Here is a 17,752-nt window from a genome sequence, read left to right as displayed (position 1 = left end):
CTCACTTCCCAGGGGTTTGGTGGCCATCGGAGCCAGTGTTGCAGGGCTTAGGTGGGGCACATTGGTTTTCCCTTCCTCAAGGCAAAAGAGGGTAGATGAATGTATGAATGAATAGATGGATGGATGGAAGGAAGGAAGGAGAGAGGGAGGGAGGAGTAAGAGTAGATGAGTGAATGGGTGGGTGAATGGTTTGTTGGATGGGTGGGTGGATAGATGGATTGTTGGTGAATGGATGAGTGGGTGGGTGGGTGGGTGGCTGGCAGGTGGGTGGGTGGATAGGTGGCTGGTGGATATATGGATGGGTGGGTGGATGGATGGAAGGATGGGTAGGTGGGTGGATAGTGGAGGGTTAGTTGGATTGGTGGTTGGGTAGATTGATGGATGGATGAGCTCACACATGTCGGCCAGCTGGAGGCAGGGACTCTGTGCTGTGTGGTTCTCACTTTGTACTGTAGTGTGATGGAGCCCTGCTACCCACCCACGTCCGCTACTAGATCATGGCTAGTATTTTCTAGGCCACAAAGAATGTCCTGAGTGTGCCCAACAAGGAGGTGATCAGCACGCAGAATGACGTGGAGAGGTTGGAAATCCGAGAGCAAACCAAGAGCAAGTCGGAGGCCAAGTGGAAGTACAAGGTGAGATGTGTGTGTACAGGTGGGCTGGTGAGTGAGTCTCCCCTCAGGGAGGGCTGAGTTAGTGAAAGAAGGTGGTGTGTGGGGCAAGTGTGGGCCTGGTGGGGTGTGTGTGTGCCTGTAGGGTGTGTCAGGTGTGTGTCCACCTGTCCGCAGGTGGGCCATGCCGTGAAGGGCTGTGAGGGTCCAGGTGTGCACGTGACCTCCATGGAGTCGCCTTCCAAGGGGCTGGCGTGGGCACATCTCGGCCTAAGAGGGTGGATGGCGTGGCCCTTTGTGGCCTGCCCTGATTCAAGCTCACACTCCCTGAAGCTGGGCAGCTTCCGAGGGCAGGTCCTGTGGGCCTGGGGCTGCCGTGGGCATGGTGACATGTCAGAGGGAGGAAGCTGGCCAGTCCTGCTGCCTCTGCCCACTGGCCACCTATGTGGGGGTTTGCTTTTCAGAACAGCAAACCTGACTCCCTACTGAAGATGGAGGAAGAGCAGAAGTTGGAGAAGTCTCCTCTGTCAGGGAACAAGGACACCAAGTTCTCGTTTTCCTTCTCCAACAAGAAACTGCTAGGGTACGTGAGTGCTCGTGCCAGGAGGGGCTGGTCGCACATGCGCCACATGTCACACACACCCCCCGAACAGCCCCCTCCACGTCACACACACATACACCCTCCTGGAGAGCTCTGCAGCTAAGCCCCGCTTCTGAGCTGGCTGCTGTCGCCAGGCACAGCCCTCACGAGGGCCTCACCAGGCAGACTCCTTCCCTGCCTCCTAAGCCGAAAAGCTCCCGTAGGTGGGGAGGGGGCAGTGGTTTGTGCCAGCGAGGAGGGGATAGTGTGATTGGGCAGCTGTTAGCCGAGTGGCTGTCCTGGGCTGGCACAGGGGATGTGGTGGGCATCAGGATCTTGGCCTTGGAGTCCAGAGGCCAGTGGGGAGGGGCTGGTACGAATCCAGTACTCTCAAATCTGTCTAAAATTATGGCTGTGACTGGGGCCATGGAAGAAGGATTTGTGGGGCCTGGGGTGCTGTGGAGTCCTTGTCTGCCCAAGGGAGTTGGTGGGAGGGCTTCCTGGAGGAGAAGGCACTAAGTGGAGAAATGGGGGCACCTAGCCTGGGAGGGTATGTGTGTGTGAGCTGGTGTGTCTGGGTTCCAGACTGTATAAGGGGTCTCTGTCTGCTGACCAGTGTGGTGGGCTGGCCAGATGGGAGGTGGGTGGGCCTGACTCCCTGTGCCCACCGAGAAGCCCCTTGCTAGCCTCGGTCCCACATGCAGTTGTATGCTGAATCCAAAATCCAGGGTGGGTGCCCAGAAATCAGGAAGCAGACACGTCCCAGTGGGAACGGGGCCACTTTTCTGCTGTAGGCCTGAGTTTTCTCATCTGCAAGATGGGAGGAGAAGGCCATTTTCAGGTAGTGGGGGAACAGAGCTAGTCAGCGTCCAGTGCTCTTGCAGAGCCTGGCATACGTGGGCCCATTATTCCCAAGAGTTCACGGCAATGTGCCAAGGCTGCGTGGTGAGCAGGTGGGATGGGTCTGGTCTGCAGGGGCTGTCGCCCTGACTCCATGGCCCTGAGCGGGTCTCTGATGTATCTGAAGCTCAGCTGCTCGGTCCCAGGGAGCTTCTGCACAGTGTTAACTCTGTGACTGATGGTGCTGCAGAGTTTACGAGTGGAGGGGAGAAAGGGAGACGGGGGTCTATGGACACGTCACACCTGTGCGTGTGTACGTGGGTGTGTGTGTCGTGTGTTGTGTTACGGAGCTCACGCGCACACCCAGGGGCTCACTGCCAGCTGTCCTCTGTGCTTCCGTTGTGCCTCGCCTGCTGTCTGCAGTGCTGCGTGTGCGCTGGTGCCCTCAGCCCACAGGGAGGCAGTGACTGCAGCGCTGGACTCTCCTCGCTTGCAGTAGCCTTGTCTTACCCCAGGAGGGTGATGCATTGTTTGATTCTTTTTAGACTGTTGTGTCTACACCTCGGCCCTGAAATTAATTTTCCTGAATAGCTATGTAGAAAACCAAGGCCAGTAGGTACTGGCTCCATCTGACACTGGGCTTGTATCAGGCCCCAGAGCGGCCCAAAAGAAGGCCGTGCTCATCCAGTGGCTGGGGTTGGGGGGGCAGAGAGGGGCACAGCCTGAAACAGCCCGAGGAAGGGCCAGGCATATACCCTGTGGGTTGTGGGCTGTCCTCACCGGGGTCACGGCGTTGGAGGGGAGGCTGTGAGACTGGGAAGGGTCCAGCCGGCTGTGGGGCCTCCAAGGCCTGTGGTGGGGTGGGGGGTGGGGGTTGCTGAGGGCACTGGCCAGGCTGTGTGGATGCCCACTGACTGGGCCACTTCTGCCGCCCCAGCTCCAAGGCCCTCAAGCCACAGCCGGGCCCGGGGGTGTTCGGGGCCTTGCAGAACTTCAAGGAGGACAAGTCCCAGCCGGTGCGGGATGAGTATGAGTACGTGTCGGATGACGGGGAGCTCAAGATTGACGAATTTCCTATTAGGAGGAAGAAGAATGCTCCGAAGAGGGACTTGTCCTGTGAGTTGGGGGAACTCAGGGGAGGGGCAGGCTCAGCCCCGTAGGGCCCATCCCGGGCATCAGGTGTGGCTGAACCAGGGTCCTCCTCTGCTCCTCCAAAGCTGCCGCTGACTCCCATCTGCTCTGCTTTCAGTCTTACTGGACAAGAAGGAGCCGCTGCCCACACCCGTTACAAAGCCAAAGCTGGACTCCGCCCTCTACAAGGTAAGTGAGTACCTTCTGGGACCCTGGTCACAGGAGGCTGAGCGAAATGTCCATCCCTGCCTCTGGCTGGCCTCAAGGCCGTGGCCTGAATGCCACGTGGTGGGACATCTCTGACTGGGGAGGCTGGCTGGGCTCCAGATGAGGGGCTCTGAGCCTCAGGGCTCTGCCCACAGGAACACAAGCAGATGTGGGACTTGCAGAAGGTCTGCAAGTCTCTGTGAGTGGTGGGGCCTCGGGAGCCGCGCTGTGCGGTCAGATCTGCCGTGAAGATCAAGCATCTCCGTGATGCCTGAGGACTGGGGTACAGCGGGGAGCAGCCCGGGCCTGCTGTGGGTTGGGTCTTGTGCTAAGGTATGGGGGTTAAGTTGGATGTCCTCCAAGGCCATGCATGTCCAACCCAGGCCACGGTGGCCGTCCCCAAGGAAGCCAGGTTCCCTGTCAGGGTCACACCCTACCTGCAGAGCCCAGTGTGTTCGTGCAGAGGCACCTGCCAGGGGCTGTTAACTGGTGTCCCTCGGGTGCAGGCACACCTGCCTGCTCCCGTCCAACCACGCTGACTCCTTTTGTGTCTGTGTGCAGTATTGGGGCTGTCATGTGAGGTCTTGTGAACCAGGGTTCATCTGGGGAAACGGTGCAGGTGGGGCTCCTAGATGCCAGTGCAAAGCTTTAGCGCCCTGTGTGCGTCTGGTCCGCCAGCCCTGTGGTGCTTATTACAAGAACAGGCTCTTAAACAGCCTCTTTTTGTCACTGGAGGGAAACAGTAGTCCCTATCCCTGTGCCCAAGCCTTTCTCTGACCGGCTGCTCTGTCCCCACAGCAGAGCGATGACTCCTCTGATGAGGGTTCGCTGCACATAGACACGGACACCAAGCCCACCCGCAATGCCAAAGTGAAGAAGGACGGTGGGGGTTCGGCTGCGGGCATCCTGGACCTGCTGCAGGCCAGCGAGGAGGTTGGCGCGCTCGAGTACAACCCCAACAGGTAGGCCCGGGGCCCACAGGGAACTTAGGGCAGTGGGCGTGTCTGCAGAGGTGGGCCACGCAGGGCTCCGTCAGCCCATGTCCCAGAGGCCAGGTGGCCAGGACAGGACCCCTGTCTGACGGAGGTGGTGCCGGGTGGCCAGGGGGTGAGCGGGGACTGGCTGTGCAGGTCCTGTGCGTTGTGGAGCTTCTGAGCGAGGGCACAGAGCTCTGAGGACAGGTGCTTCTAGCTGCCGAAGGGGGAGGTGGCTGAGAAGCAGTTCCACATTGGGGCCCTGGTGGAAGGGCTCTGTGGGGCCACCATACCTGCAGGTGCCCGCGGGGAAGCAGGGCCAGGCTGGGCACCTGCAGGGTGTCAGGATTGTTCCAGGCCAGGCTACCCAGCTGTCTTTGTCTCATTACTTCCCGAATGCCGTAAAAATAACATGAGAAAAATTCTACAGTGTGTGCCCAGTGTCGGGGTCAAGGACATTTAATGGGCCTCTCTGGGACCCCAAGCTGGCATCCCTGCAGAACCCTCATCCGCGGCAAGGATGGTGATGGCTTCAGAGCTCAGGGACATGCAAGCCCACTCTCTGAGGGGGGGCTGCATTGGCCAGGGTCCTGGATTCCCACACCAACTGGGGGCAGGTGGGAAGCAAGCCGGGCTGTCTTTGAGACCTGGGTGAGTACAGGTGTGTGGCCTCAGGAACCCCTCACTGCTGGTGGGTATGTTGGAGGCCTTTCCTGGAGGCCGTGAGCTTCTGGGCAGTGGGGCAGGCCAGGACGTGTGTCCGCTCAGCTCAGGCGGTCCTCCCTGCCTAGGCCTGCCCAGTTTCAGTCCTTTGATTTGAGAGAAATGGATTAATCCTCTTTGGGTTTTGCATCAGATGGAAAGCCACAGGGCTTGTTTTTCTTATGGTGGTCCCAGTTAAATTCTCTTTTGATCCCAATTAACTTTCTTTTTTAAGCATTAGGGCCTTTTTTAACTTTTTCACATGGAATTTCTGCAAGTATCACAGACAAACAACTGAGGGATCAGGGCCTGCGCCCCCCTGCAGCCTCCCCACTCTGGGGGCCTCGGCCACCACGGTGGGGATGGCTCCCCTCCTAGTCCAGATTCCTGCTGCCTCAATGGGGAAGCTGAGGCTCAGAGGGCTCAGGTGACTTGCCCAAGGTCACACTGCTAGCAAGCAGCAAAGGCAGACCAGAGCCTCCCTCTGCTGCTGTGGGAACCCGAGGGCGGGGCTCCTGGAAGGTTACCCATGCTGGGTGGTGACGTCTGGCCAGAAGTGACTTGGCCTAAGGAGGACAGGGCTCGTGTGGCCTGCACGGGGTTAGCTTGGTCCTCCGGGTCTCCCCTGCACCCACCCACCTCCGCCTCTCAGTCTGTGCTTCCAGAGTCGACGTCCGAGGGCCACACGAGCCTGTGGAGTCGGCACGTCAGCCCCGTCTGAGACGGTGGGGCTCCGGGAGGTGGATTAGGGCTTGATTGAGAAGTGTTCTTGCTAAATTAAATGGTTGTATTTTCTTTCATAAATTACCATTTTCTTGTGCAGTGTTAACGCTGACACAGCTGTAAGCACCTTCTCTCATGGGAGTGGAGTGTGGCTGGAGGCTTCTACAGAGCTGTGGGGTGCAGATTTCCTGTTCAGCATTAAGTGGTTTCTGGAGATAAGCAAACCTAAGCCCCTCACTGCAGAGATGCCCTGTGGCCTTTGCGGTGGTGGGAGGGACCCTGACATGAGGCCCCTTTGCCCAGGAGGAGAAGCCTGGCTGTGAGCACCCTTTTCCCTGGCTGGACCCTCACCTCTTTGGAGGTGGCTTTCTTCTGGGCAGACTATGGCTAGCTGGCACCTCAGTGACAGGCTGGTGCTCAGACCCTGGAGAGGTGCCCTGCACACGAGTTCCAGGGAGAGGCACCCCCGGAATGAGGGCAGATGGGGCTGGAGCCAGAACTCTGTGTGGAGCTGGGACACCGGTGCTGCATCCTGGGCTCCTGGCCGAACCTGGGCACAGCCTGCCAGGAGGAGGGCAGCCAGTCTGCGGACGTGCTGTGAACTGCTCCTTAGGCACACACGTGTGTGCTCACACACGCCTGCACACGTGCACGTGTGCCTGCTGGGGCTGGGCCCCCTTGGCCGCCGCAGGCAGTTCCTTTCCCAAGTCTCCCATTTAGAGTGTAGGTCAGTGTTTGATGGTCCATTTGCTCTGTTTTAAGTATTCACTGTTTGGGAAAAAAACAGCTAAAGAAAATGGAGGAAAATATGTTAATTTCTTGTGGATGGTTTGCTCAGTGTTTACCGCAGGGGGGGAAAGGAGAGGATTTTGGTATGATAATTGGAGGATTAAGGTATTATTTTCCATGCGCACTGGTTAGACTTTGCTCCTTGATTCGCCGGCCCACGTGGACAGACTGCAGCCCTGGGCTCCAAGGCCCCTCCCTCTTCGGCTGCACCCGAGCTGGGCTGGGACCACGAGGTTGGTCCAGATGGCACAGGCAGGCGGCTGGCTTCCATGCTGGCTCCTGGAGGACCCTCGTGGTGGGTGTCCTGGCCCCCACCCTCCCATCCCTGCAGGAAGCCTGGTGTCTGTCCGGCCCAGGAGGCTGGGTGAGGGTGCCTGAGACCTTCAGGGTGAGCCTGGGAGGGCCTGGTTCTCAGCACCGGAGAGCCTGGCAGAGGATGGGGGCCAGGTGTCTGCTCTTGCTGGCTCTAGTGCCGGCTCTGGGGTCTGTCCCTGCTCAGAAAGCCTCAGTGACGATGGTACAGCAGTGATACTGCTGCCACCAAACACCGTGTGCTCCTGGCTGGGTCTGGGTAGTCCTTTGCGCTCATGGCATGGGACAGTGGGGGTTGGAGGGATGCTGAGGCAGGTGGAGGGTCTGGTGGAGGGCTGGGTCCCAGCTCTCCCTGGCGGTCTGACCATACTTGATTTTTCTTACTGTTTGCGGCTTTGGAACCATAAGCCATTCACTTCCAGCAAAACCCCAGAACACTGCGGTCCAGTGCGTCTGGGGCAGGGCTGGAGGAAGTGGTATCTGTGGAGGGCTGCCCAGAGAGGCGCCCAGCCGTCGCCTCCTCCTGGCTTGGGGCAGAGTCCCTGGCCTGGAGCCCAGCAATACCCCTCGCAGGATGGTGTTTGTCCAAGCTTGCCTCGGTGGGCCCCCAGGACCACGGGGGACCACCCTCTGTGTCTGTGCTTCCGGGGGCCAGCTCCATCTCCCTGCACCCTCCAGCCTCAGTCTTGGGACCCTTATTTCTGAGCAGGGACTCTTTCTTTTTTGATTTCTTACTAAACATGCTTCAAACACTTCTTGGAAGTCGGGGAGGGGGCAGGGACCATGCAGAACTACCAGGGGCCCGTGTGGACCAGCACTTTCGGGTGCTGTTTCTGGGTCTGGCAGCTGTGTGAGTGGGTCCATCCCCTGGGGGCACGTGGGGCAGGCAGAAGGGGGCCTGGGTGTCAGACACACAGGGCAGGCCTGCCATTGGGCCTCCTGGATCTGTGGCCAGCGGGGAGGGCTAAGCCGTGCCCTGCCCCATCCCAGGGAGCAATGAGAGGTGGGGCCAGGCTCCCTAGAAGCTGTGGTGGGTTGTTCTGACCCAGGTGGACAGAAGCTTGGGCTGGTGGGCAAGGGCGACGGTCTGGGTGCGGGTGTAGGTGCAGGCATGAAAAGATGATGTGGGTCACCCGGGGAGATGGGCGCCATGGGAGGGAGGGGGCTGTGCTGCCTCGTCTCAGGTGCCGGGTGCGAGGATGCCCTTGAAGACCTGGGGGAAGGAGCGCCGGGGCTGGGGCTGAGTGCAGGAGTCCACGGTGGGTGGAGGGGGCACAGAACCAGCTGGAGTGGAAGAGGGAGGGAGGGGGGTGGCCTGGGTCCTTGGGGGAATCTGCTTGTTGACTTCACTATGGGAGAGATTGAAAGTAATGCCACCTTCTATCCCTCTGCCCTTCTTCATCCCCTCCCTCCACTTTCTCCTCCTGTTCTCTCTTTATGCCCCTCTCTGTGCCAAGGCCTGTAGCCCTCCCTTCGGTGTTGGGGGGGCAGGGGCAGAGGGTGGGGGAAGGGAGTAGCTGGCCCTTTCCACGGGGACGTTACCAGCCACCACTATCCTCCACCCCGCACCCTCTGCTGGCTGCCGAGTGGGGGGATGTGTGGGCCGTGGGCTGAGTGCCTGTCTCTCTGTGCCTCCAGCCAGCCCCCCGCCTCCCCCAGCACACAGGAAGCCATTCAGGGAATGCTGTCCATGGCCAACCTGCAGGCATCCGACTCCTGCCTGCAGACCACGTGGGGTGCCGGCCAGGCCAAGGGCAGCTCGCTGGCGGCCCACGGCGCCCGGAAGAATGGGGCTGGTGGCAAGAGCGCAGGCAAGCGGCTGCTGAAGAGGGCGGCCAAGAACAGTGTGGACCTGGACGACTACGAGGAGGAGCAGGACCACCTGGACGCCTGCTTCAAGGACTCGGACTACGGTGAGCGCGGCTGTGTGGGGAGGGTGCGGATGCTGGGTGCTGGGAGCCAGGCCCTCTGATGGGTGTAATTCACAGGCCTTAAAAGTCCCCCTTTAAAAGCGCGCAACCCAGTGGTGCTTAGGGTATTTAGAGGGATGGGTGTGCTGGCATCTTCACCCCCAATTTGAGACCATTTCATGATCCGGAAAGGAAACCCTACCCTGTACCCATGAAGAGTCACTACCCCTCCCCTGGCCCCTGGCAGCCACGGATGTATGCTGCCTCATAGATTTTCCTAATCTGGGCATGTCCCATGAACAGAATTGCACCATGCTTGGTCTTTGGTGCCTGGCTGCTTTCATGAGTGTACCCTTCAGGCTTCATCCACGTTGTAGCACGTGTCAGGTCTTTGTTCCTTTTAACAGTTGTATAATACTCCACCACGTGGACACACCATGTTTGTTTATCCCTCCATCCATCCACAGGCATTTGGGTGGCTTCCACTTTTTGGCAGCTGTGAACAGTGCTGCTGGGAATGTTGGTGTGCAGGGGTTTTGTATGGCCTGTGTCTGTGGTGCCCCCGCAGCATGTACCTGGATCACTGTCTACTTCACCTTCTGAGAACCTGTCCGACTGTCCTCCACGTGGCTATACCATTTCGGACACGTTGAGACCACGTCCATCCTGTGTCTGTGTAGACAGAGAAACCAAGGCCCAGGGTGGCTCTGTGGCCCGGGTCTGAGGTGGGCAGTGAGCTGGTAGCTGGGCCGTAGCTGTGGCCTCTGCCCAGCGCCATGGCCCCACACCTCCCACTACAGCCCTTACAGGCCCGGCACTCGGGTTCCGACGGGCTCTGAGGGAGCTGCTCTTGGCCAGCTGAGGGGGGCTTGGAGCAAGGACCTTCCTCCATGCCTCAGCCTGCTGCCCGTGGCGGTCCCAGCCCCCGCAGGGCATGGGTGCTCCTCAGGGCCAGGGCTGTGCTGGCCGCTGTGGTGCAGAGCCTGGCTTCGGTGCAGTCCTGATGGTCCGAGGGCTGCGTATTTGTCCTGGAGAGCCTGTCCCTGGAGTGCCCTCCCATGGCGAGGCTGGTCAGGGGGCTGTGGGGGCTGGGTCAAGCCCCTTGTCTGGTCCTCTCTGGACCTCAAGGGGGCCACCTGTGCCTGTGCATCCTCTACCTGTGCATGGGGCAACTTGAGGACAGCCTGGGGGATGCCAGTAGCCTGCAGCGCCCTCCCTCCTGGGGCCACACCAGCAGCTCAGCCCTTCCTCCCCTTTCCCCCTCTAGTGTACCCCTCCCTGGAGTCGGATGAGGACAGTCCTGTTTTCAAGTCCAGGTCCAAGAAGAGGAAAGGCTCAGACGATGCTCCCTACAGCCCGACAGGTAGTGCTGGGGGCTGGGAGGGGAGCTCCGTCCACACTGAATGCCTGCAGCCGTGTCCACACCCTCCAGCTCTCTGCGGGGCTCAGAGAGGGTGTCGCTTGCCTGCAGGAGCCTGACTGGGGTTCCACTTCTCTTCTGGAACCTCAGCCCAGGTGCTTTTGCAAGCTCCCAAAGGCATCCCCGCTCCTGCCAGTAGGGCAGTTTGGTGTCCCTGCGGTGAGCTGGCCCTCCACCTAGTTTCTCTTCAGTGAGCAGCTCTGGGAGGGTCACGTTTGCACCTGGCCCCCACCATGGCAGCCAGCGGGGTGGGGTCTGGTTCACCTAACACGGGACTTCCCTCCTGACCTCTCCCATCTTGCTGGCGTAGGGAAACCACTCCCACACCAGGCTGGGGCCCATGCTCTCTGAGTTGGACTTGTCCCTGGGCTTCGGGGACAGACTGGGGCAGGACCAGGGGCTCCCAGGAGGGCACTCAGGCAGTGAGAGGCTGCTCGAGGCAGGCTGACCTTTTCTCCTGCAGCGAGGGTCGGCCCGTCGGTGCCAAGGCAGGACAGGCCTGTGCGCGAGGGGACCAGAGTGGCCTCCATTGAGACCGGGCTGGCAGCTGCCGCAGCCAAACTGTCCCAGCAGGTGAGGAGGGGCCCCCGCCTGAGCTCTAGGCTCCCCAGATGCCTCTGCTCCCCCACCCTCCTGCACAGAGACCACCTAGGCTGGCGCTGTCGCAGCCTGGAGGACACTGAGTATCACTCAGCCTGGCTCCTCCAGGCTCCCAAGGCCCTGTTTTCGGGAGGCAGAGAAGCTGGGAACTGGTGGCAGGAGTCCCGTGCAGCTCAGAGTGGGGTGGTGGGGAACGGAGGGGGTCAGGGTGTTGAGGGAGGGGGCCCATGCTACATGCCCACCAGTAGGTGAACCCAGATTGATCAGGGTCTGTCCACTACAGCCGAGTGCTGCTGCCGCATCCCATGCATCCCTGTGTCCAGGATGGTCCCCCTCGCAGAGGGGGCCTTGCTGGTCCCTCCAGAGGTCCCAGTACTGCTCTAGGGGCTTGTGGTGGCTGGAGGCGGGGCTCAGGCATGGTCCAGCACTTTCTGCTCCTGCAGTGCTGGCTCCTCAGCTCCAAGGGAGAAGCCCTGTGCACAGCAGACCAGGCTGCTCGCAGGCTGCGGGCTGCTCCCCAGCGTCTGAGGCCTGGTCCATCCTGTGGGGGTGACACACCTGCATGTTTTTGTTCAAAGGAGGAGCAGAAAAGCAAAAAGAAAAAGAACACCAAAAGGAAGCTGGCTCCCAGCACCACCTCCCCCTCCGCCTCTGCCTCCGCCAGCACCACCTCGGCCTCCACCACCTCGGCCTCCACCACCTCGGCCTCCACCACCTCGGCCTCCACCATTTCAGCCTCCACCACCCCGGCCTCCACCACCCCGGCCTCCACCAGCACGGCCAGCAGCCAGGCCTCACAGGAGGGCAGCTCACCGGAGCCCCCGCCAGAGTCCCACAGCAGCAGCCTGGTCGACCACGAGTACACGGCGGCCGGCACCTTCGCCGGGGCCCAAGCCGGTCGTGCCTCTCAGCCCATGGCCCCTGGGGTCTTCCTTACGCAGAGGAGGCCCTCCTCCTCATCCCCCAACAACACCGCTGCCAAAGGTACCTTGTCTGCCGACCCGTGTCACCTAGATGTGCAGACGGTCCCTGTGGGTGACCACAGGTCTGCTTTGTCCCTGCAGCCATGCATGTCTGTGGCCAGGCACTCGGTCATGTGTGAAAGCAGTGGTCCCTTTCAAGGCTGAGAGCTCTGGTGACTCACCGGGGCAGGGGGCGGTCCTGATTACCTTGGAGTTAGGTCTGGCCCTTCAGACTCCCAGGGCCTCGGCTTTGGGGCCTGGATTGGAGTCAGCGTGTGCTTGGTTTGCGAGGGTTCACTGGCAGGGGCCTAAGGTGGCTCAGGCTGCTCTGTGTGAATTAGGGGTGGGACGGCTGGTTGGGTTTCACAGCATCCCCACTGTCACCCCGAGGCCTCCTGCACTCTGGGCGTGAGGCCCACTGGCCGTGGACGTGGGGAGTGTGGCTCCAGGTGGCCCTGACGCCGTGCCTGGCCTGTCCCTACTCTCCTCACCACAGCCCAGCCCCTCGTCGACATAGCCTGTGAGTGGGGTGCTTTGTCGAGAGCGGGTGATTTTGGAGGGATGCAGAACTGCCCGGACTTGGGCATCACAGGCCCATTTTACAGACAGGGTGGGGGCTCAAGGAGGGGTCCAGACCTCCCGTCCCACATGCCGCTCCTCTCACTCATCTGTCTTTTTTGTGTCTCCGCCTCCCCCAGGAAAACGTACAAAAAAGGGCATGGCCACTGCCAAACAGAGGCTTGGGAAAATTTTGAAAATTCATCGGAATGGAAAACTGCTCCTTTAAAGTTTGGAAAGCCAGGATCCTTCTGCTCCGCTCAGGACCCCCGGAGCCCCGCTAGAACATCAGCCCCCAGGAGGGTGGTCTCGCTGCCTCACCCCAGGGAGGGCCTGGCCTCCTCCCAGCAACCACCCCCCTCACGTGAGCATCTGTTGCTTCAGCAGGCGGAGCTCGCCAATGTGGACAGATGTCCTTTCTCAAGTTGCTTAGAGTGACCAGTTCCCGAAACGTGGCCCTGCCAGTTTGAGGACCACTCCAGTTTCAGGACAGCCTCCAGGCATCCCCAAGCATGGGTGTGATTGCAGGGCCTCTGCAGCTCTGCTGGGAGCATGAGTCCTTCAAGGAAGGAGGAGTGAGCCAATGCTCATCAGGCCCAGAGTCTGAGCTGGCCACAGGCTGGTAGCCTCCAGAGGCTTTAAAAAAGGCAAAGAACACTAGAGAGGAAGAGGAGGAGAAATCGGGGTGTGTATGTGCCCCCCTTCTCTTCCCAAGTGATTCTCAGACAAGTCCAGAGAGTGTTCGGCCCAGCCAGGAGAGGAGTCTCTGTGCTCCCTAACTGGTGGGTAGTGGGCCAGTTGGTGGGTGTTGTGCCCTGAATGCCTGGGGCATTTCTCGGGGCTGGCTGGGGCCGGCAGCAGGGTCAGTGTGTCAGTGGGGGGGAGCCATCACGGGGTCCCCAGGGAAGGGCTCAGGCCCAGCCACAGTGTGGGGCCCCAGGGGCCCAGGCTAAGCCACACGGGTGGGCCCTGTCCAGCCTGATCGTCTGTACCCCGAGAAGCACTTCCCAGCCAAGGCACCCCGCCGTATGCCTGGTGGGGCAGATGGTGGCCGGGTAGCCCGAGGACTTGGGGGCCAGGCACTTCTGTCTTGTCACCTGTTAACGTTTGGTGTCGAGTGCATGGGTGGCTCCTGGACCACGTGTCTGCCCACCGACACGGAGGGGCTGGATTTGTTTCTCAGGCAATCCTGTATTTTAATTTTAGATGTATTTCCTGAAGCATATTTTTCATAGAATGTAGCGTGTAAATAGCTTTTTAAATAACTTCTTTTTTATAAGAGTAAAAGTATCTTTAGGAATTTCTTTCTATAGAGTCCTTCATTAACATTTATACGAGTTTTTTGCCGAGTATGATGAAACAGTTGGGTTTCCGATGCTTTTCCTTTTCCGTCTTTCTTTGTATTATTATGGTTATTATTACTATTATTATTTCTTTTAGGAACTAAGGTATTGCCTGAAAAACAAGTGATGTCTGTGCAGCCTTATATCTGTCTTTACAGAAGCAAACAGTACACAAAAGATCTATTTCAGACACATTTGAAGAGGAATCTTCAACTTGAATACCAGCTCTTTCTTTCCTTCTTGTTGATGAAGGGGGTGGGGGTACAGTTATTTTACTAGCACCTTGTGAAGTGTTTCTGTGTTTTGTGATGCTGTAATTTATTAATGTTTGTAGCTTTTTATATTTGTACATTTCTTATGAGCTTTGTTTGTATGCCCATCCCTGGGTGTTCTGTCCATGAGGAGAGGCAGCTTCATGTGGGCCTTGCCACCCTTGCTCATCCTGTTTGGGGGCCCAGAGGCTGGGAGGGGCGAGCCTCAGAGGGCCCTGACGATCCGGACCCGGCGTTTTGAAGGTTTCCTTTCCTGTCCTTGTTGAACATTTATATAATCTAACCTGGCCATCAAGCTGTTCTCTCTCTTCCTCTCTCTCTCTCTTTTATTTTTTTAATTTTATTATTATTATTTTGGCAACATGTACATTTCTAACAAAGTTTATTGTGGCTATTAAAGTGTTTTATTTCCCAATTCATATTACTCTTGTATCGAGTCCATGAGGTCTAAGGTAACTTAGATCAAAGTTTTAAAGAGTAAAAATATTTCAGGTTTTGTACAGAACCACGTCTGTGTCATTTCTGCCTCGTTCGCCGTCACCCACTCTGGCAGTGAGGGCGGTGGGGGTCCTCGACACTGGGGAGAGGAGTGGGCCAGTGAATGGGCTGGGTGTGAGGGTGGGCAGTCGGGCCAGGCCCCCTACCCAGGCCCAGGCCCTGGCTGCCAACATTCCCCTTGGAAAGCCTTTGGGTTGCCCACAGGGCATATGCTCTGTCCTGTACCCCAAAGTTGCAGCACCCTGAGCCAGCCTGCAGGAGCAGGGAGAAGAGACCCTGGGTCAGAGTGGGCAGGCCTTTGAGACCCTGGCAATACCCCCCCCCACCCCCAGCATCCTCAGGAGCCTCTAGTACCTTCATAGTGTTCACAGGTGTGCAGTTTAGCTGAGTCCAGTGAGAGGAACCTGAGAACATGTGCAGGATTTCAATCTAAAGCGGATGTTATTCACCGCCCCCCACCCCCACACACAGATGCACAGAGCAGGGCACAGTAAGGATCGAGGATTAGGGAGAAAGACCAGCTGGCCAGAGAGGCCGCCATAGAGGAGACCCCGGGCCCATGCTAGGGCTGCCCCAGTTGCCAGGCATCTCGGACACTGATGGGCCCTGGGATGCAGTGTACAGTCCAGGCAGCTCCACAGCCTGAATTCGCTCTGCTGGATCCTGCGAGAGAGGCCTCTGCACACCCCCAGGTTGGGCACTCACCCTTCCTGGCAGCTGTCCTGTCCCTGCACAGATCCAGCCAGATTCTGCCCTGTGGATCCCCCAGGGGTCCCCACATTCTCATCCCACAGCCACTAGGGGACCATGCCGAGTCCTGGGCTATTCTGTACAGCGCCCCCAGGGCTGGCCTTGGCTGCCCTGCCTCTGAGCTGGAGTCCTTGAGGCTGAGCTATCTGGATGCTCCTTGGATCTCCCCACCCAAGCATAGCTGTAGAGACTGGGTCTGCAGAGGGCCATCTAGGACTTGGGGCCCTAGGCTTGGGGAGAGCCTCCCAGAAGGTGCCCAGAGTCTCTTCCCCGGCCCTAGGCCCTGTCCTGGGCTGTACCCACACCATCCTGGTGCAGCATGGCCTGGTCATGCCCTGGGCCCTCACTGTGGCCCCAGCAGCCCGTGTGTCCAGGAATGCCTGTAGGTGGACCAGGGACATGCATTTCTGGGTGTCCCCGCAGCAGGAGCAGCAAGGGGCCTGTGTCGCTCCATGTTTGGTGCTGGCTGTGGCCCTTCCAGCCCTCCCCATCTCCATGCAGGGCCAACAGTCCCATGACAGTGAACTGGAAGGAGAGGGGCTGAGCAAACTCCCTGCCCGGCCCCACAGACCCAGCCCTTCACTTGACAGGTAGATAAACTGAGGCCCAGACTGAAACCCTCCATGGGTGAGACTTGAGTGCTCTGGGGTCATCCCTTGCACACCATAATTTCTCAGCTCCCTGGTGACAGGTGTAAGTGAAACACCACCATCGTATTGAGGCAGCTCCAGGGGGCCGCAGGATGCTAGCAGCAGGGTCCTGGACAGCCACCTGACCAGCAACAAACTTTGCGAAAGGAAACATGAAGGGTTGCATGTTAGGCCTCTGAGATGTTGGAGCTGTTTGTTATTGCAGGCTGCCCTGGCTCTGTCTGACTGAGACTCACGTGCGGCTGGTGTCCCGTGCATTGACCACGGTATAAATAAACAAACTGCCCCTTAACTCCGCTTCCAAAGTTCAGCTGAATTTTACAGTCATTTCTTGAGCACCTATGATTCCAGGCTCCATGTTGAGAACCTTCCGGAGGCTTCACTGGGGCCGATTTTGCCAAGGAGGACACGGAGCTCAGAGGAGACACCTGCTCCCCTGCGCCTCTTGGGATGCGTGGGCCTTGCCTGGGACCCACACTGCACCTGCTCCTGTGTACAACGGGACAGGCTGTGCCGAGATACACCCGTGGTGTCGTCTTATATTCCAGGTGAGTGAGGGGGGTCTGGGAGTTTCCCTGGAGCAGCCCATGAGATGAAAATGTCTTCAGCAACAAAAGCAAAGTCCCCAGGCCAGGTGACCAGACCTCAGGGTGGTCAGATGGTGGGAGGTGGGGCTGGAGTGGGCCAGAGCAGGCGGGGTGTGTCCACACAGTGGGGAACGTGGCAGGCCCTGGGGAGTCCCTGCAGGTTAGCGAGCAGATTCAGTGGGTTCTCTGAGAGAGCAGCCAGCTGCAGGGTCAGCTGAGGACAAGGGCTTTACTCTCCCCCTGGATCCTGTTCCCCTAGGATGCGCCTCTTCCTAGGGCTCCCTCTCCCCTCAAAGGCGCCTCCTCGCCCTGGGTCTCCGCCTCTATCCCTTGTGCCCGTCAGGCACGTCCCCATCGTCTCTGTGCAGACGGGGAGCTCAGCACCGCCGGCAGCCCAGTCTGCTTTGCATGGTCCTGCCTGGGCGCTCAGAGCCTTGGACGGACCCAGAGCCGGTTCCCAAACCTGCAGGAAAGGGTCCTACTTGGTGCCTTGGGGCAATACTGAGGGTGACCACCAGGGGGCAGGGGAGGGCCAGGAACGAACAGTCCTCCCGCGATGGCAACAGCAGTTCATTTGGCGTCTGGCGTCCTGCAGGCAAGACCCTGGGGCCAATGGCCGAAGGGACAGCAATGGGCAAAGAGAAGTGAAGTTATCGGCATGCTGTGAGGGCTGGGAAGGAGAGGATGATAATCAGATCAGCTCGGTCCTGGGCTAGGTACGTGCTGGGTGTGCCAGGACCTGTTTACTTATTGGGCGTATATCAGCACGTTCACACCTCACAGCTGCCCTCTGAGGCAGGTCCTACAACGGTCGCCATCTTACCAAGGGGGAAACTGAGGCACAGAGTCTCACAGTTGGTGGAGCTGGGGTTCAAGTCCAGGCAGGACTGTTACAGAGTCCTGGAGCTTATGAGAGACACCATCCGGCAAACAGCGGCCAGCAGGAAGAGTTGTGCCAGAGCAGAGAGAAAGGCTCTGGGGTGGGGATGAGCTGAGGTGCCATCTTTGGGAGTGGCCGGGGCGAGGGGCTGAGCACAGGGGAGGGGGTGGGAGGTTGGACAGGGCAGCAGGCTGGGCCATCCCCTTGCCCAGCTCTCTTCCATCTTGGGGTCTCCCTTTGCCCCAGGCTGTGCAGAGACCTTCAGGTCCCCTTTCCCCAACCACACTTCCCCCTCTGGACCCAGCCCACCCTGCCTCTGTGCACAGCCCTGAACAAGGAGCCCTGTTTGCAGATGAGGACACTGAGGCAGGTCCTGTGTTGGACATGTGGCTGCCAGGGGTCTCTGCCCTCCTTGTCCGTGGTACTGAGAGGTGGATGGCGTGTGGGAGGAAG

General features: G+C 59.2%; 1 protein-coding gene across 4 annotated transcripts in view; it reads left to right on the top strand.

The window, feature by feature from the left end:
- The window catches only part of PHF2 (PHD finger protein 2), a 92,697-nt gene extending 78,264 nt beyond the window's left edge, over positions 1-14,433 (top strand). Inside the window, exons 13-23 of one of the 4 annotated variants that reach the window (XR_009051436.1) lie at positions 516-635; positions 1,076-1,194; positions 2,969-3,147; positions 3,281-3,351; positions 4,168-4,331; positions 8,508-8,782; positions 10,047-10,142; positions 10,663-10,772; positions 11,378-11,783; positions 12,460-12,683; positions 13,760-14,433. Coding sequence is in view for 3 of the 4 variants with exons in the window: in XM_057723221.1 (XP_057579204.1) it covers positions 516-635; positions 1,076-1,194; positions 2,969-3,147; positions 3,281-3,351; positions 4,168-4,331; positions 8,508-8,782; positions 10,047-10,142; positions 10,663-10,772; positions 11,378-11,783; positions 12,460-12,548 (1,629 nt within the window). In the remaining variant the exon portion in view is untranslated. Of the gene's footprint in view, positions 1-515; positions 636-1,075; positions 1,195-2,968; positions 3,148-3,280; positions 3,352-4,167; positions 4,332-8,507; positions 8,783-10,046; positions 10,143-10,662; positions 10,773-11,377; positions 11,784-12,459 lie in introns of all 4 variants that reach the window. The other 3 variants (XM_057723222.1, XM_057723223.1, XM_057723221.1) reach the window with 3 other exon arrangements.
- The last annotated feature ends 3,319 nt before the right edge of the window (positions 14,434-17,752 follow it).

Source organism: Hippopotamus amphibius, chromosome 2 (assembly GCF_030028045.1).
Source record: "Hippopotamus amphibius kiboko isolate mHipAmp2 chromosome 2, mHipAmp2.hap2, whole genome shotgun sequence".
In the NCBI taxonomy this organism is placed as follows: domain Eukaryota; kingdom Metazoa; phylum Chordata; class Mammalia; order Artiodactyla; family Hippopotamidae; genus Hippopotamus; species Hippopotamus amphibius.
The sequence above is the reverse complement of the archived record's forward strand: the minus strand, read 5'-3'. Positions and strand labels throughout refer to the sequence as shown.